This window comes from Dama dama, chromosome 24, assembly GCF_033118175.1.
Source record: "Dama dama isolate Ldn47 chromosome 24, ASM3311817v1, whole genome shotgun sequence".
Lineage (NCBI taxonomy): Eukaryota > Metazoa > Chordata > Mammalia > Artiodactyla > Cervidae > Dama > Dama dama.
In genome coordinates, this window is record NC_083704.1 from 10447197 (window position 1) to 10470395 (window position 23199).

The 23199-nt window shown below is 39.5% G+C and overlaps 1 protein-coding gene across 6 annotated transcripts in view; it reads left to right on the forward strand.

The window, feature by feature from the left end:
• RBMS3 (RNA binding motif single stranded interacting protein 3) overlaps nucleotides 1–23199 on the forward strand; it is a 780234-nt gene that overhangs the window by 690647 nt on the left and 66388 nt on the right. For 5 of the 6 annotated variants that reach the window (XM_061127661.1, XM_061127659.1, XM_061127657.1 and 2 more), the window contains 2 exons: nucleotides 12848–12958; nucleotides 20234–20281. In XM_061127661.1, coding sequence (XP_060983644.1) covers nucleotides 12848–12958; nucleotides 20234–20281 — 159 coding nt within the window. The remainder of the gene's footprint in view (nucleotides 1–12847; nucleotides 12959–20233; nucleotides 20282–23199) is intronic. The other variant, XM_061127658.1, reaches the window with a different exon arrangement.

Consider the following 23199-nt stretch of genomic DNA (forward strand, 5'->3'; position numbering starts at 1 on the left):
GACGCAGCAGTGAAGACCCCGCACAGCCCCAAACAAGCAAATGTAACTAAAGAAAACGTCTCCAGTCACGACTGACTGAGGCCCCGCAGGAAGCAGTTGGATCAACCTAGTGAGAGATGACAGAGCTCGCAGCAGGGACAGCAGAGAGGGCCAGGAGACATTCGTGATCCGAGATCTGACAGTGGGGCTGTGATGTGTGAGGGGGAGAAGGCAAGGATGGCTTGACTTTTCCGTATTAATCCAAGAGTCCCACAGAGGGGAGAGACCATGCTCTGAGGATAGAAGGAGAAAGAAAATGTTCAAAATGGGACGTGGTAGTTTTTAAGGTGCCTGAGATTCTAGGTTCAATGAGCAGGTGAAAATTTGGGTTAACAGCTCAGGGAAAAATGGCCAAGACAACAGAGAACTTTAAGAACTTTCATTTTAAAACTACCTTTAGCACTTTTGACTAATTCCATAAGGGCCTAGCAAGTAGTAATATTTTTGAATTTTACTTCTAACACCCAACACCTTATATGTAGTTGTGGTGTGTACATAGATGCTGACTCTCAATTTTTCATAAGGCATTTAAGCATCTCATCCAACACTTGCCTGCAATGGCCATTTCAAAGTCATCAAAGGACAAGATACTATTTGCAGAGAAATGGAGGTTTCAGTTTGAGGGTTGCCATGAAAATATGTCATAAGAAAAGAAAGGACATTTTTCTTGGAAACGAGGTTTTTATGGAGGAAGTCAGAAACCCTCTGGAGACTATTGAGGAACTGAACTATATGTTACTGACTGTTTGTGGTTGTAACATATTTGCAGGAGGTATATTCACATTACAAGACTGTTTGAAGCTGCACAATCCTCAAATAGGAGCCAAAAAGGGAATTAACAAAACGATGAAGAAACAGAAGAAGAATCTCTTTATAAGCAATGCGACAGAATAATTACTCAGCTAGAGCCATGGCAGGTTTAAAAAAATAGAGCAAAGTCTCTCACACTTGACCCTGAATATGACTTACCTGGAAACTTTATTGACCTGCAGATTCTGATTCAGTGGGACTGGGGCTGGACCAGACATGCTGCATTACGATTCCAGATTCTTTTACCCAGAATCTTAAAAGATTAAGATTCTTTTATCCGGACCACACTATGAAGAATAAGATCCCAGAGAAGTTAAGACAATTCTATTAAATAAAGAAAAAATCACACTTACTGCTGTGGTACTCCTGTCTAGGGGAAATGGCAATAAAATGTAAGTGTAATTAAATTTCTAACAGAAATTCTACAAATAAAATAGAACACTGAAGAATAGAAACATAAAGTTGGTTTTCATCTCATCTACTGGACAACTTGATGTACATTAATTAACATCACATACACCTCAGAATATATCTTGGTTGGATGCTAACATGTAACTTTTTTTTTAACTTAGGATATGGCCATTCCACCAGGATGTATTTTATGTCAGCATTGGGTTACAAAACAGTTTATCAATAGGGTATATAGGGAGTTCGAGACATGTTAGTGATAATAGTACTGATAGAAAGCGAATTCATTTTCAAATAGGGTCATGGCTTCATACCTGTATCTTAGGTCTCGTTGAGTTGGCAGCTTTAACCAGGCAAATTCCTAGAGAAGTCTTAAAGGAGAAAACACATGGCTCAGAAATATCCTCCGAGGAACCACAAGATAAAGTACATTTTGTAACAAATTGCAGAACAAGGAATGTCAGGCTTTCTTAGTAACAGCCAGAATCAAGGGGCCTTGTGATATATTTCAGTAATTTATGCTACAAACATTGGCCATGAGTAGGGTAACAGACAGCTTTGCTTCTTGATCACCCCCATGGTTTAAGAAATGATTTCCCAGGTCCCTTCACCAATAGGCTCCTGCAAGGCCTTGGAAATGATTTGCAAGTAGGGTTTTTCAGCATACTTGTCAGCAAAGAGAAGTTTTTAATGAGAAGTTTTATGACAGCTCACAATCCGGAGCGCTAGTTAAAGTAAGACAAACATTTTACCAGACAAAAGATGCTGCCCATAAATATTCAGACTGCCTCTGGGAATTCTACTTGCCTTATCATTCGGAAGAAGACTGGCCCAGAATCCTGCTTCTGATATGCTATTTTAAACTTTCTGTACGTTGAAAATCTACTTGGAGGTATACAAAGTGATGGCTGTATGAGTGAATAATGTATTTCTTCTTCACATATCAAACTTTGACAAGAATCTTAGGCAGATATATGGCTATTAAAATAGTGTGTGTCATGGGAAAGCCCTCATTTTAAAAAAAAAGCATATATTGTGATATATAAAGGAAATTTTGCAGCATTTGATTGGGTCCTTTGTAGTTCTTACATAAAATGGGAATTGTGCATTGGATCCAACTTGAGAGTTTCTTGGGTGGGGTGAGGCCCTTAGAATTACAAACCCAGAAATTCTCTTGGTACATGGCAACATTGTCCAGCTGACAGTGGTCAGACATGGGCAATTTTTAAAGGAAAGCAGAGCAATTGAATGACTGGATATTTAAGACCGTCCTGCTATTCAATCAAGACAGTGCTTTTGTGATTTCAACTGAATCCCCTTGTCCAGTTAGAAAGCAGAGTTGCTGTAACATTTTGAAAGTCCTGGCAGTCCTGGCAGATGTGTAAGTGCCCTTCGCGCAGTTACCCATTCAGCACCGTTCTGATCCATTTCATGACAGACACGGTGCTAGACTCTGAAACCTCTAGAAAATAAAAGAGTATCATGAATTGCACAATGAACTTAGAATTCAGGGGAATAATAAGTATAATCCCAATCCGGTGTTTGCCAAAAGCTAGAAGACGAGAGGAGCAAGTGACCAAGAACCTGGGTCAGACACGGAAGGTTTTCCATAAAATGTAGCATTTGATGAGAATGTTAGTGCACACATGCAATCCTGCTATAGATGCCCAGGCAAAGACACCAAGAATTGGACAGCAAGATGGATCAGAGAAAGCTGAGGAAGGAATTCAGTGCAATGGAGAAGAGGCTTCATGCGGATGGTCTTAGGGAAGTTAGACTGGAAATGCAAATTGAAAACCATGGGATCTTAGTAGAGCACGTGTACCAAGCTCACAGGGCCATCTTGGATCAATCTGCAGGGGGCCTTCTTTTGGAGATAAAATGTGGAAATGAGAAGGAAGGCACAACCTCAGGGGTGACCATCCTGCTCATTCAGTGTGGATGAGACAAGCTGGAATGGAAACTATTTGATCTCATCATTGCATCATTCTATCCCCCTTCTGTAGCCACCCTGGTAGCTCAGAGGTAAAGAATCCACCTGCAATGCAGGAGACATGGTTTGATCCCTGGGTCAGGAAGATTCCTGGAGGAACTCACGAGGGTATGGCAACCCACTCCAGTATTCTTGTCTGGAAAATCCCAGGGACAGAGAAGCCTGACAGGCTACAGTGCATGGGGTCACAAAGAGTCAGACACGACTTAGTGACTACAGAACAACAATCTACCCTTATACTCCTCCGACATAACCTACAGCAGCCATGGCCTATCAGTGCCAGTGTCCTAGACGTGTGACATTTCTGCTGTAAGACAAGGTTTTTCAAGATGCTGACTCAGCTGGAAACATGCAATCTAGGCGGCATACTTTGGTAGAGAAGAGTGAGTCTCCTTGTTATCTTCTCTTGAAACAAAAATGAAAGGAAATTGGCCCTGCTCGTCTTGAAAGTGATATGTGTATTTGAGTTTTTGTTCTTTAAGGTGGGAAGATGGTTGGGAGCTGTTCACTATATCGATACTGTAATTTCCTGTTATGTAATATATATAGTAAGTAGATATCAGGAGTTTTGTTACTTCGTAGGGAAGATGGTGAAATGTAATGTGATTAACCCATTCACTAGATAAGTGCCATAGCTTAGTGGTCCTTATTTTTATATTTTTCAAATCTCTTTTTGTTTAATTTATTTCTTAATACTTTGGAGCCTTTTGCATAGTTTTGCTGCTCATGTATCTTCTTTTTTTATTGAAGTATAGTTGATCGACAATGTTGTGTTAATTTCTGCTATAGAACAAAGTGATTCAGTTACACACATACATATTTTTAAAATAGTCTTTTACATTATGGTTTATCATAGGATACAGAATATGGTTCTCTGTGCTATGCAGTGGGACCTTGTTTATCCATTCCATATACATATCCAGCTTATAAATCTCTTAAAACTGACTTTGGAACTATACAGTAGACCTGGGTACTGGAAGGTGTATACACAGGGGCCCTGCAAATGAAGATGAAGGCCTTACGTTGTCCACCGAGTTCTCCCACACAGATTATGCGATTACTTCCCATCATCTACCCGACACCACATGGGATTTTATGGTGCTTAAGTTTGTGTGGTGGATACCCTCGCTGAGAACTAAACATTGATCTCATGGTTGGAGTGGGATGTGATGAACACAGATTCACCCTCAAGCTGCAGAAGCTTAAAACCCTCCAAGGAGGTTCTAGGATCCTTCTGTGTACACTTAATATTTCCATTGGCCAAGCAACTATAATCTAAGTAGAAATATGAAAAGAATATAGTAGCCCACCTGCATGACAAAATTCCTTTTATAGTTTTAACCAGGTGTAGGAGTTTAATGATAAAAGAATGAATTGTTCTACTAACATTCAGTGAACAAAACCATTTGACCCTTGGGCCCCAAGGTCTTCAGAATGTCAACTCTCCCTCAATACTGTAATGTATTTAAAAGCCATTGTGCTTGATCAGAATTCTAAAGAAGTTTGTTAAAAACATCAAATACCTGCTAAACAGATTTATTTAGTTTTAAAAACAGCACTCTGAAGGACTCAAAAAAGCATGGCTGAGAATACTATTATACTATATACCTGCTTTGGTAAGAAATATTTCTATGTGACATATTTATTTTAAATTCTCATTCAAAATGACACTATTGTATAGTCAGTTAACCAATAACTGTTCCCTGTTGAATAGTCACAGTGTATAATTAGGATCTTTTAAAGGGGCCTCCATGATTGGAATGAAATTGGCTTTAGTGACTTTCTTGGAGTATAATTGCTTCACAGTGCTATGATAATTTATGCTGTATAACAGAGTTAGTCAGCCACGTGTATACATACATCTCCTCCCTCCTACGCCTCCTCCCACCGTGACCACCCTCTGGGCCGTCACAGAGCCCCGAGCCGAGCCCCTGTGCCAGGCAGCGGCTCCCACTGGCTTCTGCTGGTACACGTGGTGGTGGGTGCGCGCCAGTGCTGCCCTCTCCGTCTGTCCCCCGTGTCCACACGTCCGTCTTCCACACCTGCACCTCTCGTCTGGCCTTCCAATAGGCTTGTCAGCACCATTTTTCTAGAGTCCATATATATGTGCTAATATACAGTATTCGTTTTTCTCTCTCTGACTTACTTCACTCTGTATGACAGGCTCCAGGTTCCTCCACATCACTACCACTCACTCCATTTAGTTCCTTTCCATGGCTGAGTAGGGAGGCCTGGCGTGCGCAAAGAGTTGGACACGACTGGGCGACTGAACTGAACTGAATATTCTATTGTATTAATACGTATGTACCAGTACTTCCTCATCCATTCATCTATTGATGGACATCCAGGTTGCTTTCACGTCCTAGCTATTGTAAATAGTGCTACAATGAACACTGAAGTACATGTGTCTTTGTGACTTTTAATATTGCATATTTTAATAAAACATTTCCAATTAATGCAACTTAATCAAAAAAATAACATGAAATTAATATTTATAAGGCTGTAAGAAAAAAAACCTTTATTTTTATAGTTAATAGACATACTTTCTTTGGATAAACAATGTACAAAACTCTTCTAAATTTACTTTGTAACAATGGAAATCACCCTACTTCTAAACATGATACCCCAAGCCCACAAGTATACAATCTTAGGTAGCAGTCCAAATATACCAATGAAATCTAATTTGTCTAAACTTAGAAAAGAGAAACCTAGCTCTAATTAGCTGTGTTTCAAAAGTGAATAGGAATATAAATTTAAACTAAAAAAAAAAAACATATAGACACTATAAAGTTGCATAATATAAAGTCAAATGATAATTCTGCTCCCGTTTATTGATAAAGCATAGAATTTGGGCAATTGATTTAAATGTCAAGTTAGGATTAGGGTTAGGTTTTAAGAAACTGGTTTATGTCATAAATATAGTCTCAGTGTACAATCTAGGAGTTGCGGTTAATCTCCGTGTGTAGTCTAAGAGCTGCTGTCAGCTGTAGGGGCAGTGAGTAGATATATGTTTTATGCCATTTTCTGACTACTGCAATTTGAAGTATTTCTCATTTTGTGTAAATAGAGCTTATGAATATATACTTGTGTACCAGTATGTCTGAACCCTAGCACTACTGTTTTTGGCTGGATAATTCACTGTTGGGGCAAACTGTCCCGTTTGCCATAGGGTATTCAGCAACATCCATGGCCTCTACATGCAAGGTGTCAGTGGCCCCCAGTCTGACAACTAAAAATGTCTCCAGTCATTACCAAATGTCCCTCCTAGCCACTGCAGAATAGCCCCTTGGTGAGGACCACTGGTACATTTGAATACACAGATACTTTTTATCTTAATAATTTTCATAAATATGCTATGGTGACTTTAGTAGAACTTTTGACTTCAAGTGAATTTCAGATCTCATCTCTAAGGATGTAGTGGCTGAATATACTAATAAATGTACATATACATGAGCAAATCCATGGTTTTGAAACTGAACCGCCCCTTGTGAGAACAAGATTTTTCATAATCATTTTGGCTGTTAATCTCAAAGTAGCATTTCTAAGTAACTTTTAATTGGAATTTTTCTCTTTCCTCATTTTCCAACTAGTATTTATGAAGCATATATTGCATTCCTCATCTACACAGCACCACGATGCTGTAAATGGACAGTTTGAACAAGCAGATGTGATTTCAGTCTTTCAGAGTGAACAATCTAAGTTCTAAAAGTTGGTCAATGTTTTTGCCATACATATGGCAAAATGTTACACTACACTACAATATTGTAAAGTAATTAGCCTCCAATTAATAAAAATAAATGAAAAAAAATAAAATAAAAGTTGGTCAATGTTAGCCATTTTAAATTGTACGGAACAGTTTATGGTGCCAGTATATATAATTAATTCCCAAACACTGTTTGAGTATCTACTGCACAAAAGGTGTGTATAAGCATAACCCTCACCCTCTTGGGAAGTATATTGAAAGAAGCAAGTGGAGAATAATAAAGGGAAGGAAGGGAACTTCCCTGGTGGCCCAGTGGTTAAGAATCCACCTTCAGTGTAGGGAGCTGCGGGGGTTTGATCTCCGGTCTGGGAAACTAAGATGCCACTTGATGTGGGGCACCCAAGCCCATGTGCCACAACTACTGAGCGCATGCACTTGAAATAGAGACCACGAGCCACCACTAAGACTGATGCAGGCAAAAATTAAATAAGTATTTTTAAAATGAAGGGAAGGAAGTTCCCGGGGTAGCCTGGCTTCCACATTCTCCCAAATCTCTAGCAATTTTTGGAGATTATTCCAAAATACTTCAGGTAAAAGTCAATATCTACCAGCCTTGCCACAGTTTTCTAGGTTTCACACAGACACACACACACACACACACGCACGCACACACATGCACACACTGCCCTCTCCAAGTTGGAAATTCATCAACGTATTTGAGGATGATTCTGAGGATGGAGAAATCTTTGCCAGTCCTCTTTTTCTCTCTCCCCAAGGCACCTTCTTAAACCCCATCAAGCACTCCTGCAGACAAAACAAAACCCATAGCAAAATCAACAAATGAAAAGGTGAGATGTCTCTACATATGTAACGTGGAATGTCACACACTCATGTCGCAGGGCAATACATTTGCATAGCTGTTTCCCAAGTTAAGTGAAGTGCCTTTACGCCATTTTTGTTATGAAAGCATCATTGCTACTAGAATGGTATGTGTAAGCATATGTCATTTTCTGTACTTGTGCTCACTCAGTCATGTCTGATTCTCTGTGACCCCAGGGACTGTGGCCCGCCAGGCTCCTCTGTCCATGTTGACTCTCCAGGCAAGAACACTGGAGTGGGCTGCCATTTTCTCCTCCATGGGATCTTCCCAACCCAGGGATCAAACCCTGGTCTCCCGCATTCAGGCTGATTCTTTACCATCTGAGCCACCTGGGAAGCCACTTCACAGGGGCTAAAAAAGGAGTCTGGTGTACACAAAGCCCACTAGATATTTATTCTAGAAATGTTAAACACTGAGAGGCAGAAAGCACGCAGATGAGAAAAAAGACAAATCACTTTAAATTATGTTTTTTAAGATCGTGTTGAATGATTACTACTAACAAGTCCTATGGTTTGGCTTAAGTGACCGTAGGAAAAGATCACAATACAGGCTGTAAACATTGTTTATTGAAGGAACATAAAGATCTGTTTCATATTCTTTTCCGTTATGATTTAGCATGGGATATTGAATATAATTCCCTGTGCTATACGGTAGGACCTTTTTGTTATCCATCCTATATATACCGGTTTGGACTGCAAGCATTCTGACCTGAGACACCTAGATTGGACAAGAGGGAAAAAGAAAGTGATATTTATTTTCCTTTTTTTCACTTATGTTAACAAATACTTTTTCTATCTTTTATTTTTACATTTCTGTGATTTCAAATTCAAGGCTCCCTAGGATTCCCAACAGAAAGGATTCTTAAATGTGCCCCAACACAAGACAAACTGATCAAAGAGAAGCATGTCAGGTCATCAGACTGAGGCCTGAATTATTCAGATAATCGCCCCATTTCAACTCATCAAAAATGCTGGCTTGACCTCTTTGCATTTTTAAACAGGATGTAATCTAATTATTACACAAAGGCTCATGCCCTGTCACAGGACTGGTTTAAAACAAATAATTGAGAAACAGCATAAATAAGACCCAAGTGTTTGTAATACTGGCTTATATAATAGCAGTTAATAGAGCACACTTCTCAAATATCAGGGGGCATCAGAACCATTTGGAGAGTTTTTTAAAACACTGATTTCAATGCCTGAAGCCTAGAGATTCTAATTTAAATTCTTAATCATACTTGAAGTGGCATTGGCCCAGAATATTGGCAATCACAGGAACATTCATCCACGTAATTCTCATTGGAGGCCATATCTTGGCATTAATGTGGGATTTAAACCACCTATGTGTGTTCTTGACAGGAAAGAGCCTTGCTGGTGTTTTTCCCAATTCACCAATGATCCCGTATTTCCATTGGAAAATTAAAACATTATTGAACTCTCCTAGACTTAAAATTTCTTTCAAACATTGGCAGGAGGTTAACACCACAGATGCTTTCCTGGCCTCAGGTCAGATATGTTTACTCCACATCAATGATCTTTGGAAACTTTATCCAAATTCCTGTTGAAATTGTTTATTTCAGAATTAGGGCAACCAGCTCCACCCTACATCTCTTTAGTGTGAGCCGCTCCATTTTGCAGAGGAGGCGGCTAAAACAGACCAGACATTCCCGTCAGCTGTCTGGTCATTGTGCTTTTTAGGGGAATTGCAGCATGTTACAGTATTTTTCTTTGCAGCTTAAACATTGAGCAAACCCAGACATCCAGAAATGCTAAAATGAAAATATGTTTCCTTTCGCTTTGCGTTTCCCAAGTAAACTCATTCAGACAGCATATTCTATACATTTGAATAAATGAAATTGCCTTTAATGTGTTTGCAACATCTGTCACAAAACACTCTTCAATCTATGGCTTAAATGCATCCATAGGAAGGGATTTGACAGTATATTTAATGAGGCACGATTATAGTTTTGCCTTAACAACCATAGATTTTTCATTTCCTTTTTTGTTATTTTTTTCTCCCCCATTCTTTTGTATCTTACATAATACAGAAGAGATTCTATAGTTGAACTGTAGTTGATGAACACAGTGGCTGACAAACCCCACTCTTTGTTATAGATAACCAATACTTCCTACTCCCTAAGTTGTCTATCCCTAGTAAAGTTACCATCAAGACAGTGTGTTTCCCCAAAGGCTTCCTGTCTGCTATTTCCAGCTTACTCACTGCTTGTAAATATCTTCCCGCCCTTGAGACTCTTAAGAAATGTATGAAATTAATCATTTGTGGGAATCCTGAATTTCTTGAACATTTTTACTAAATCAGAACAAGGCTGTGAGTCCTAAATACCACACCCCCCTCCAAGAAGCCTTAGTTTCTCATTCATTTTATTCGCAGTAACTGGTCTGGTTAGGATTGTTCCCCTCACATTGTCTTCCACTGTGTGCCGAGTGCTGTTATTTCCAATTCTAAATGATGACACATCCCTCCCCAGCCTTCCCTTTGATTGTCAGATTTCTGGTTTATACACAGAAGCAGCAGTGACATCCGTAATCAAATGAGTCCCTGAACACTCTCCCTGAAAAGATTCTCTAAAGGGACCAGATAGTCCTTCCGAAATTAATCCCAAATGGAGGCAGTTCAGTCCTGCACAGATTTTGATTTACCTGTCACAGGCTCACCTTATCTCATTTACATATTGCCACCACCAAAAAGACACAAGACTACCTCTCACGCCACTGGGGAGTGAGGTCATCCCTAGGGTGCTGGGAAGAAGCTATCCTGGCCAAACATAATTTGGCCCTTATCTCTGACTTACGATGAACAATTCTTTATGTGACTAAAGCAAGCCGATTAGAATTGTGGCATTTCCAAACTGACACAGTCAGCTGTGTGTCAGAACCTCAAGCGGAAATATTCTAGGACAAGAGTCTAGGTCTCAAGTTCAAGAAGAGTACCGAAGTCTCGCGCCTGCTAAGGATTATAATGTTGTAAGAGTGCCACTTTTTGGTTGGAAAAAACACTTTAGGACTTATCTTAACTCTGAAATTATTCTATAGTTTATCTCTAAGTGATTTAAGAACATCTTAGTTCTTCTTGAAGTATTTACTGATGAACAGTGAAAGTGTTGCTTACTCAATCGTGTCCAACTCTTTATTACCCTGAGGACTGTAGCCCGCCAGGCTCCTCTGTCCATGAGACTGTCCAGGTTAAGAATACTGGAGTGGGTTGCCATTCCCTTCTCCAGGGGATCTTCCCAACCCAGGATTGAACCTGGTTCTCCTGCATTGCAGGCTGATTCTTTCTTTACCATCTGAGCTACCAGGGAAGCCCATTTACTGATAGTTTGGTACAATAAATACCTGAAATAAAGGCCAGTGTGTTATTTATAAGGAAAAAATAAAGATGCTTTTGTTAAATTCAGGCAGCAGGAACAAAAAGTGATGTGTCTGTGAATTACAATTAAGTAGGCATCTGCTTACAAGCAACAGATTAGAAAATAACATGTTTGTTTTGATTGATTCTAGGTCAAAAGTCCAAATGTTTTTGAGAACAAACCTAGCTCTGTATATCGATCATTTAAAAATATATGGTTCAATTTCTGTTTTCCTTCTCTAGTGAGGAGGAGGAGCCCATATGAAGGTTGAGTGACAGTCTGATCCTTTACCAGCCACAGTCAGGGAGCTAGATTTGAATAATATTGTGAGAAACTGATTATTCTGAGCCAAGGCATTTTAGGACATGTTTGCTTGTGGGCAATTACTTTAGGTACTGAGATCCTGTCATCCGCATGAACCTGTCTGTCCTATTTTTATTTCTTCAAAATTTTTACTTATAGAGGAAAAAGTCACATAGTGAGAAAAATCAAGTTTACAGAAAAAATGACATTCAGATTCATAATCATTTTACTACTCAGCTCAGTTCAGTTCAGTCACTCAGTCGTGTCTGACTCACTGGATGTTTAAATGAGCTATTTTAGCATGAGCTTCTGCCTTTATTCTCACCTTTAAAATAAAGCATTGGAATTAGATAATCTCAAAAATTCCATCCAACCCCAACTTTTCAATTTCTTTTTAGAAAGATCGTTCCATTCTCCGTGTGTGTTAGTCGCTCAATCATGTCTGACTCTTTGGAGCCCCATGGACTGTAGCCCGCCAGGTTCCACCATCCATGGGATTCTCCAGGCAAGATTACTGCAGTGGGTTGCCATTCCCCTCTCCAGGGGATCTTCCCAACCCAGAGATAAAACCTGGGTCTCCTGCATTGCAGGCAGATTCTTTACTGTCTGAGCCGCCAGGGAAGCCTAAGTTAGTCAATTAAGGCAGAAGAGAAGGAGAGAGGAAAATAAGAGAAGGCAGTATGGCCTGGCTCTGCGCTTCACAGGCCATGTGACACTTTATGTTTGGACAGAAGCTTTCTAAAACGTCTATTACTTCTTGCATTGCCGACAGTTATGATAAATCAAAGAGCACATTCTAGATGTAGGCCCTTCCTAACACCTGATGAAACACTTGATATTTCTGCATTTTAAAAAACCAGCTGCATTGCATTTGGCCAGCATTGAAGAGAATTCTGTGTCTTCTGTCTTGTGTCAAAAGCACAGATAGAGAAACCAAAGTAGGTCAAAAGATGAGGAAAAAATATGGGAGACAGTAACTTTGATTTTTATAACATTACATTGATTTGAATATGTCCTTTAAAGATATCTGGTTAGGAAGCCCGCGTGGACCGGCATTATTCCCCTGGTGGAAGGTTGTATTGACGTGATCAAGAATTCTCTATATAAATCATGGGTAAATGATAGAAGCTAAAAGTCTTGCTCAGTATCAAGAGAAATATTTATATTCTTTTATATTTAGAGAAGCACAGGATGACACGGATGGATGTAAAAATCATATGGGGTTCAGTGTAGCCTTTTCAGTAAGAAGCACGTATGATGTTAATGCAGTGTACTACACTTATTTTTTTGTTCCCCTCGTTATGAGACACGTTTTCAGATGGACGTTGTGTGTGCTTGTAGGGTGCTGTGATCACGCCAGCGATGGACCATCCGATGTCAATGCAGCCAGCAAACATGATGGGCCCCCTGACACAACAGATGAACCACCTTTCGTTGGGTACCACGGGAACGGTGAGTTGCAGAGTTTGTTTCCTTGGATTTCATCAGTAAGAGGCAATGCTTTCTGTTCTTACCGGCAACATGAGCAGAGTGGATTCTGCACCCCTGACGAACCCGCCTTTTAGGTCCCAGTATGAATACGCCGCACTCTGCATGCACAATTCTGGGGCACGTGCACTCACATTGACAAGGCTGAAGGGTCTACTTTGCTGCATTTAAATTTGACTTACAGAAAGTTCTAATGACGCCATGCCCCGGGTATGTCTGCTTTAGACCTTGTAACTGAATACACTGGAGCCTAGTTTTCCCTTCTCAACAGCCCCAGGTTATTCCCAAGAGGGGAGCCAATTTTGATTATAGCTAATACACGGGGTTTTTTATTTGCTCTCAATGTTTGTAGCAACAAAATGTAATTGAGAACCTCACATAATTGATATATTTTCATCTTTCTTTCGAATATGTCTACATAGGTGATGTTGAAAAAAAAGGAAAGGAATCTAATGTACCTGATATATTTATAGGTCAGGAAGTTTTTGATTAGCCATTTTTTTTTTTTTTAACGAACAAAGTATATCAAGAAATGTCCATTGCAGCCTTACTTTTGTATCAACAAGGTATTTGAAATCATTGGCAAAACTTTGTTTTTTAAAAAATCTTTTTGAAGACAGTTCCCCGAGTGGTCAAGAGGGCATAGGTCCAATACAACATGGAACATTGCAACTTCGTTCATTATAGAAACAATAAAAACTGTAAAACCAATCTCCCCTATAACAGTTTTTATTTTTCATAAATGTTAATGCAGATAATTTTGTTATTTTTAAAGAGGAAGAAAAACAAGACATGTCTTCTGAGCGAGACAGCTTCAGTACTGTGAGACAGTCTCCTGGTCTCAGTGTCCCTCCTCCTACAGTTGAAATATTGAGCCCAGGGCGCTATAAGCTATTTAGCCATAAGCCTCTGTGACTTCGTATGTCTCATGGTCACCACTCCTGTGACTTCCCTCAATTACACTGACATCATCTCCAAACACCCATGTACACTAGGTACATTCACTTTATATTGGAGAGTTTACATTAAAGCAGTGGCTTGTTTACTACACAGAGATGTTGACTCACAGGCTTTTGAGGATATAAGAAGCTTCTGACATGTCCACTGAGGCCTCAATAATCTGCTTTAAGTAGGAGGAATGTCAATATACCTAACAGAAACAGTCCCATAGTTTCAATAACGAAATTTAATTTTTTGACATAAAGTACCCACCTGGAAGGCCTCCATTGCTGAACCTATAAAAAGCAGTCATTGATACCTCGTGTGTCCGAAGGCTTAGACTCAATCAGATGATTCTTTAGGTTTCTGAACCAGACTTTTAAAAGTCATGTCTATGACTATGTTTCATTCTGCAACATGGTTCAGCTAATTTTCATTAGGAATGAAGAATTTAAAGATACTATTTCTGTAGCTTTTAGCAATGTGTGATTTTTTTTTTTTTTGGAGTCACTTTGCTCGTTAACAAAGCAGATCCCAGGACAGTATTGGAAGGCCTGAAGTTTCTCATGCCCTACTAATGATTTCCATTTCCCCTCCTAAATGTTCACAAATTATGAATAAATGAGCTAATACACTTTTACTGTAATCGAATGATAAATCTGATAAGCGAGGAGGATTATAATGCAAAGCATAAAAAGAAAACACTTTTTAAATTCTACTCATTGGAATCAGAAGCAAAGCCTGCTGACTTCTTGAAATGCAAATTTGGAAACTAGAAAAAAAAATGTTAATTGAGAACATGACTGAATCCTTTGAGCAACTGAAAAATAAGCTCAATTATAGAGCATGAATTCACAATTACAATAGTTATTGATTCTATAATGTATATTATGGCTAGTATTTGAGCATTTTCAACAAGAACACAATTTTGCCCAGCTGGTAATAGCCAACTTATTCAATAATTGATATATACTCTTTCCTTTCTTAGAAAGCAAACGTTTAAGCATGTGGCTTATATTTAACATCAAATTTCTTCTAGGTTTTTAAAAAATTCTTTTCCTCCTTCACATTTGTACTAATGTTTAAATACATAATAAGCTTTGTATAAATTGTTGTTTAAGTTTCATAAGGTTCGGAAAAGGCAGAGTACAAACAGTATTAATTTGTATATTTATTCCACAAAATGTCACCGACAATGCTGAGTGCCCAGCATGAAGTTATACTTGTTTCTTAAGCTGTCACTCTTTACTCTGATATCATAGATTCATTTTATCTAAATTTTTGATTGGCACTTGAAGTAGCTCTTATGCAATTAAGGTTGATTCTCTTTAATCAAGTTTCACCACCTTATTACGTATTTTCAATACACCTAATCCATTGCTGGGAAGGTGGCCTGATGTCATGGAAAGAATAGTTGGTATTGAGATTAAAGTTGAGTTTAAAACCTACCTCTGCCGCTTATTAGCTGTGCATGTTCAGACAGATTACCTAACCTCTCTGAACTTCTACTTTCTCTTTTGCAAAGTGGAAGAATAATACTTACATCCCAGAGGTGTTGTGAGTGTCAGTGGGATGAGATATGTAAACACACACAATACAGTGTGTTGCTACCCAGCAGATGCTTCTCAAAGGAGCCGCACCCCCGCCCCTCTCCCTCCAGGGGCTTCTAACTTGTCCAGGTCACCAGAAGGATGTCGGACACTTTCAAGTCCACAGTTCAACTCCCTGGCTGCTCTGTTTCATTTGATGTAACTTACTTTTTTTTCCAGTTTCCGCTTCCATAGCTTCTAACATACTCTTTCAGGCTGTAAACCCAAAAGGTACAGAGACCAGCCAAGCCACATTAATGAATAAAGCTGATTAAGTCCAAGCCCCAAATCCTGGCACTATATCATCAAATTTGGTCTATATTTACCTATGTCACACATAGCCGTGTAATATAAATACACACAATACTGGAAATCATATTTTAAATCAGAGATAGTTTTGAATGCAGTCATCATAACAGCTCTGCCTGCATGTTGGATGAGTAGCTAGCAAGACGCTGCCTCTGGCAGCCGGGAACACAGTTCCTCTTCCAAAGCGGGCAGCTGGACCCAATCCAGATGCTATAACCACATGGGTATACAGACCCCAAGTGGCCCACACTCTAGTTCTTGGAACTAGATAAGCTAACTGTCTCGATTTTAACGGGAAATCTCATTATATTTGAATATTGGACCCAGCTGGTCCTGAGAGCGCTCAGTTGTGAGTCCTGCCCAAGGTTTTCTTGGTTCTCCTCTGACCTCTCTGGCCACTGCTTCCTCTTTCCTCTCCTAGGCTGATGGGTAAGTTTTTAAACTAGCTCCTCATTCATACGTGATTTCCTTAAGCAAACTCCTCCACCTTGACGGTTTTGAACTCTGCCTTCTATGCCAAAGACTCTGCTATCTGAGTCCCCAGGGCTAACCTCATCTCAGAATTTTAGCCTCATTTTCCAGCACTTGCTAAATATTTCCATGTGACCCTCCCCTCCAACATCTCAAAGTCAGCACAACCCAAAGGAACCTCCCGAGCTTCCTCCCCACTGACCCTTCCTCGTGTAGGGCCCCACCCCTATTCCCCCTCAAGCTGGTCCCGTGGCCACTCACCCCGGAAGTCCAGCATCATACCCAGGACCCAGCATAGACCATTTTCTCCTTAATCCCCACCACGGACAGTTACTTTTCAAGTCCCGCAGACATCTGTCAGTTGCATCCTCACCTCCACATCCTAGAGGCTCTGCCCTGGGCCTCGCTCGATGAAGTATAATAGTCCCCTAACTCTTTTTCCTGTTTCCCATCTCAACTTACTCCATTCCCTGCCGTGTTGCCCCAGCCAGGCAACCTGAAAGTCTTCAACCATGTCTCTCTCCTACTGTTATTTTCTGGAGGCTTTCAGACATCTGAGCTCACTGCAATTCTGCAAAACAAGATGTGAACAGGGCCATGTCAAGATTAAGGCAGGAACCTCAACTCTAGACATAGCTTCCAGGGGCAGAGCAGAGAGGTCCAGGGGGTAACCCAAGGAGGCAGCATTCACCGCTGATAGGACCTGGAGCTACTGTAGAACTCTCCATTTTCAGGAGCGGGGCCTGACGCTCTGTCGCACTTTCTTTCCTAAGATCCCTGGGTAACAGAAGTATACTGAGTCAAAGACTTTTTCATTTTCATCAAATTAAATATATTTGATCCCCCAGAACCCCACACTGTGAAATGGATGCCATGTAGTTTAATTAACCATTCTTCTACCATTTGCCACCTCAAATGTTTATCATTCAATCCCCTACCTCTTTTCTAAGCTGGACAGAATCTGCAGGCCTTAAAAGAAAGATGAATTTTATGCAAGCAGTGTAACTGTTTTATTCCAGGGCTCTGCTGACCTTGAAGAATTTTCTAGCTTTTCCCACCTCTGTTTGTTTTTTGTCACAGGATTCCCTCAAGAACCGAAGCCCTGTTACCCATAATTTCTTATCAGTCTACTGTAAGCTTTAGCAGAAACCACTGGGGGTTTTACTGTTATGAGAACCTCCAGATTGCATGACAATCTTGTTTTACAAGTTTCTTATCTCCTTTTCATTTGTTCAGTTGGTGGTCACCAGTGGCTTCCAATGTCACCAGAATCTGTTGAAAGAAATAAAAAGGCTTTGTTCTGCAGGCTCCTTATCTGCAGTTCTGTTTGTGTCTGCAAACCACTGGTGACTTGTGACATCATTGGATTCTGGTGGTGTAGCCCTAGCTTCACACAAAGATGATCTTGTAATTGTTCTTGACTTGTTCAGCACAGTTCTCTCACAGTTTTCAGTGGCATCACCCTTCCCATTATGCTTTTAAATTATTTCAGTTATCATCCAGGAATATAAGCATTGAGGCAGAGTGGTAAAAACCAATACATGATGTTAAATGGACTCATGATTAGGAAAGAGTATCATAAATTTGTAAGTGATCATGAGTACATCTCCTGAGATGATTTTTCAGGAAAAGTATCAATCAGTTAAAAATGGTTATACAAGAAAGAAAATATAGAGGAAAGGGAATAGCTTTTAAAAATTTGTTTAGTCTTCTTATAAGACAAGTGAGGTTTTGAAGTTAGTCTTACAGTGTAAACAATAAACAAGTAGGCATTCAGTGAAAGTCTAGTTTTATGAAAGTTTATTTGCAAATAGTAAGGCAAGCTTTCACTGTTTAAAAAAATGGATTCTGAATTCCAATAAATTAGCAAAAAATACAAAGTTCCCAGTATATAAAATGCCAAAGAATGTGATCAACTAGTTGAAAAATAACTGAGCAGTAAATTAACCCAATACACACAGACACACACACACAAGGAACTCATTAAATAAAGTTATTAAAATAATGCACATTGCTGACAAAGGTGTCAGGAGATACATAGTCTCAGTCATGGTACTCTGATGGTTGGAATCCAAATTTATAAATGTGTGAGCTGGAGACCAGGGTGGGCCCACAAGACCCACCATAAACACTCTCTTCCCCAACCCAGTGGCTATAGTCTTGAGCACCTACTCTATGAAAATATTCTAGTATAACAGAAACCATATCTTCAAAATATTCAGCCCATTGTTTATTGTAATCTTTAGTAAGAAAGGATGATTAAATAAATCATAGCCCATCCATAAGCCAGAATGCAATGCAGCATGAAATTATAAGCATATAAAAGAATTAGGAGAAGGATTATTTCTCATGTTCAATCAAAAGAGCAGGATGTAAATTTGCACGTGTGGAGTATAGTATCAACTATGAAAAAATACTTGTGAAATAAGGCTGTAACAAATACAAACAAGTGGGATTGGTTTCTCAGTGGTGGGCTTACGGAGAGTTTCTATTTCAATCATGATAATTTTCTACATTCTCCAAGTATTCAACAATGAGCATGAATTTTTTTATCCATTTTGAAATGTTATAAATATGTTCTTGGGAAATGATTAGTGTCATAGTAGTCTTGTTTGTAGTAGTAATATGCAGTTAGTTTTTTTTAAAGATACTTAGAATTTTACTACCACTGTTAATAACATATTTGGAGACCCTTTGAAAATGATGTTTATAGATTCTAGATTTAGGGATTATAATCAAGTCACTAGGTTAACATAAGTGTTGTGAGAAACAGAATAACTTGTGCTGAAGGTTTACTTGCATTTGAATCTTTGATCAATGCTTGCCTGGCTGGCCTCGCATTGTTCAACTTCTCTTTTCTCACACACCATTCACTCATGAGAGAGTGATCAACATTGTCATTTTGTGTCAGGGAGATGAAATGGAGAAATTTGTGATGGTCCAAATTAAGTGACAAGTAGGTGGAAAAATAAAGTTTGAATGTTTCATTTTTTAAATAGAATAATTAGGGTCTCGCAAGCACATCTATTTAATCTTGTTTGGGCAGTATATTTTGCAATACCTGGTCCCTTTTACACAGCTTACCCCTCCAAGGGGAGCTGGAACTAAACGAGAAATGTCCATTTTTAGAAGTGGGGGCCTTGAGCCATAGCCATGTCCCACTTTCCCATTTGAGGTCTCTGGCTAAAGAAATGGTATGAAGGCAAAGCCTCTTTTTTATAGTGTTATATTTGGTCCTGCATCACCTCAAGTTTTGAAATGGATGTCTAGTTGTTTAATTAACCCTGATCTACTATTGGCACCTCTAATGTTATGATACTTTGGAAAAAGACAGCAGCCATTTGTTGAATAGATTCATTTCTATTTATCTCTGTCTTGATGGTTCTAGCACATGAGGCACCTCGGTCTCGATCGACCACCCCTGGGAACAGAGCCGGAGATAAATGGTCAATAACAAAATTTTAGCTTCAAAACATGTCAGCCTCCAGAGATTTGGGGAATGTGCCAATTTTTCACTTATTTCTTTTAAAATTATAGTTATTTCTTTTGTTCTCCATGACTGGGGTTTCATCCTGTGCTCCCGGCCCCTTCCTGATGAGCAGCGTTGGTGTCAGCCAGAGAGGGTACCAATCTCACACTGAGGACCCAAGGGAGGGACCAAAATTACGAAAGAGGAAGATGACAATATTCTGGGTCAGACAATGCTGTCCTTGCAGGTCACATGGGACCTAATGACATGTCCAGAGTGGTGGCTGTGGGGGACCACTGTGTCAGCTATCAACTAGGAGGGCATAGCACCCTAGGGCTTCGAGGCAGGCGCCTTAGGTACTGTGTGACATGCAGCGAGCACTTCCAAGTTGTAGAGCTAAGATTCTATTTTATTTTCTTTTGGACTTCATTGCATTCTTTCTCATGCTCTTTTCATTCAAAGATTCAGTCCCAAGACAGGATTATGATACTCCACCAGCTGTTGTGTCAGGTAGGAAAATTCTAATTCCTTTAAGACTTGATTGGATGGGAGAGAGGGAGCTTGCCTGGTTTTCTCCAAAACTCTTTAAAGCAGTGATTCTCAAACACGGATGCTGAGTAGGCACTTGAATTTCAGTTCTGGGGTGGGCGATTCGCATATGTGGTTCAAAAAATAATATTTAATATTCCAATCCAGTTTGTGTATGCAAAATAAATATGTTGCTTTTGAAACAAAAAGTAAAGGCTCAAAGACATTTGCTCTTGGAGTCTGTGTATCAGTGATTCTCGGTGTTGGGATATTCACTAGACTTTCTGGGAAGCAGGAGAAGGATATTTAAGTTAATCACAAGAGGGCTCAGGTGAATAAAAATAATTTGAGAAGCACTGCTTTAGAGACCGGATTCTTCTGAAATCAGAAAATCATCCCATTTTGCTTGTTCTGCACCCAGCATAGTATCTGACATATAGTAGGTGCTCAATATAATTGTTGAATGAATCAAAACTTCAAATTTGTTCCAAAAATGGTATTTGGGATATTGAAAGAAAAGCTGCCAATGTTCCATGTTACTCCAAAGTGGCCGAGGTTGATTTGAGAATGCATTAGCAGTGTCTTGAGCATTTTAATCAGCGATATTAAAGTTGCTCCATAAAATCCAGTAGTGCAGTTCATAATAGAGCATATGGATGTGAAGACATGAGTTTGAATTTTGAACTGCATGGATCTTCTTATGCTTTCATCTTAATTTTGAAGTCTGGTTTCTTGCAGAGAGGAAAATGGGCACAATTTTTCATTTTTGTTGATTTTAACTAAGTAAAATACTGGCAGCAAGAAGGGCTTTGAACTCTGTAATCCTTTGATGTGTCAGATGATGAGGACATAAAATCTAAACCAAGAAAGGGCAGTGAAGAGACAGCACAAGAGATGAAGGCCAGAAATAGAATGGGGGAACCCAGGGGGCAACAGAGTCTGGCAACAGAGTGATGGTTTCCAAGCAGAGAACCTCGTGTTCTTGGCCACCTGGCGTGCTGGACCCAGTGTCTGCAGGATAATCCTCTTCTGGTGTCTTGTGGACTTGTTTGATTATGCTTATAGCTGAATACTCCTCTTAGTTCAGTGGAGAAGCAATGACTTAGCTTTCAGCTCTGAAGTTACTTTGGTTCTCCTGGAAACCTCTATAAGTTGTCGTTAATGAAAATATCCCATTACATCTTCACACACCTGTTTTATTTAGGATTAGGGCACCCCTGAGAAGACGCTTTCTCTAACATGGTCAGCCTGTGCTTTACATGTTTACTGTGCTTAACACGTGATGTCTTTGTTTAACAAGAGGCATCTGCTCTCAGTAATTCGCCAATATTGATAATAATGAAAGACACAAAATGGAACTTTCCTTCAACTAGAGTTTCTGATTTCCCTTTCAAGAACACAATGGAAAAGCAATGAAAACATCAAACGCACTTACCAGAGATGGGCCATGGGTCAGGCTCTACACAAATCAATTATGGAAAGACAGCAGGTAGCATCTCTAGACTCAGAGTTCCCATCTGGTTCACAGTCAGGCACCACCAGGAGCCCCTGAGCAGAGATGCGACTTGATGAAAGCAGTGCTCTGAGCAAGTTCATCTGCGGTTTGGTGTGTGCTTGAGGAATAAGGCACGTGTTACGTACAGCAGTCAGAAAGCTCAGATATGATATCACTAGACTAAGACAAGTGCTAAGATCTCGGTGGAATACAAGGGGACTAAAACAGAAGTGACAGGAAAAAGAACATTTTGGGAGATTTTTACAGTTGTTTTCCCCTGAGGAGATTGAGTTGGTGGTTCAACATCTTATAAATTTACACCGACTTCTTTGGCCTCTTTAATCTATCTCTAAATGAAAATAGACTTGCCTTCCTAAAGTGTTTGTGACTTGTCTGGTGGGAACCACTTGAGTGACATTTGAAAAATGACATATCCTTTGCCAAACCCTTAACCATTTCAGGAAAGTGAAACAGGCATAAGGTGCTGTGATATCCTCTACAAATGAATCCCAGTATGCTCGTGTTGGACAACTTGAATAGTGATTGATTCTTGGCCATTGTAGGAGTCAACTAAAGCATCATGATGTATTGGAGCTTGAGATATCTCTCTGGTAACCTACAGAAACAAAACTCAACTTAATTTTGTTCATTCAATATATCAAACATTTTTTGACCACCCTCTGAGTGCTAAAATGAAGATTGGAAACTCTCAGGAATAAAGTGAATTCTGAGCTTGATTTGGAAGGATGAATATGAGTTTACCAGTTGGACAAGAGTGGGAAACATACATGAAATGTACAAGAAATGAAACTGTATGGGGTAATTAAATGACTGAAAGTCATTTGGTATTTTGGAGGAAAAAATGTCATGATGGCAGATGCTGAAGGGTGATCTCAGGGTAATCTGGGTAAATCTGATTTTCAGCAAGGACTCTTTCGTCTTTGAACCACATGCCACCTTTTACTTGTATTTATTGAAAAGTATGTATGACCGTATGACAGTCTATGTACTGGGTGCTAGGGCTACAACTTCCTTCTAAAAGTCTAAGGTCCTAAAAAAAATAAAGTCTAAGGTCCAATTAGGAAGTTAGGTTTAAGTGAATGATTACAACACAGTGTCCTAAGTATTTCCATAGGGACAAATATATGATGTTTAAGTTTGTAAAATCTTCAATAAGATAACCTAGGTTCAGAATCAACTTGGAGCACTCACTAGTCATTGAAACTTGGGAAAATTATTTAAGTTCTCTGTGGCTTGGATTACTTATCTGAGGAAGTATTAATTACCTCGTAAGGTTGTTGTAAGCATTAGATGAGGTAAAATATGTAGTTGACTTAGAAGGGATTCTGGCATTAAATAAGTGCTCAAGTAGCCTTCCCTGGTGGCTCAGATGGTAAAGAATCTG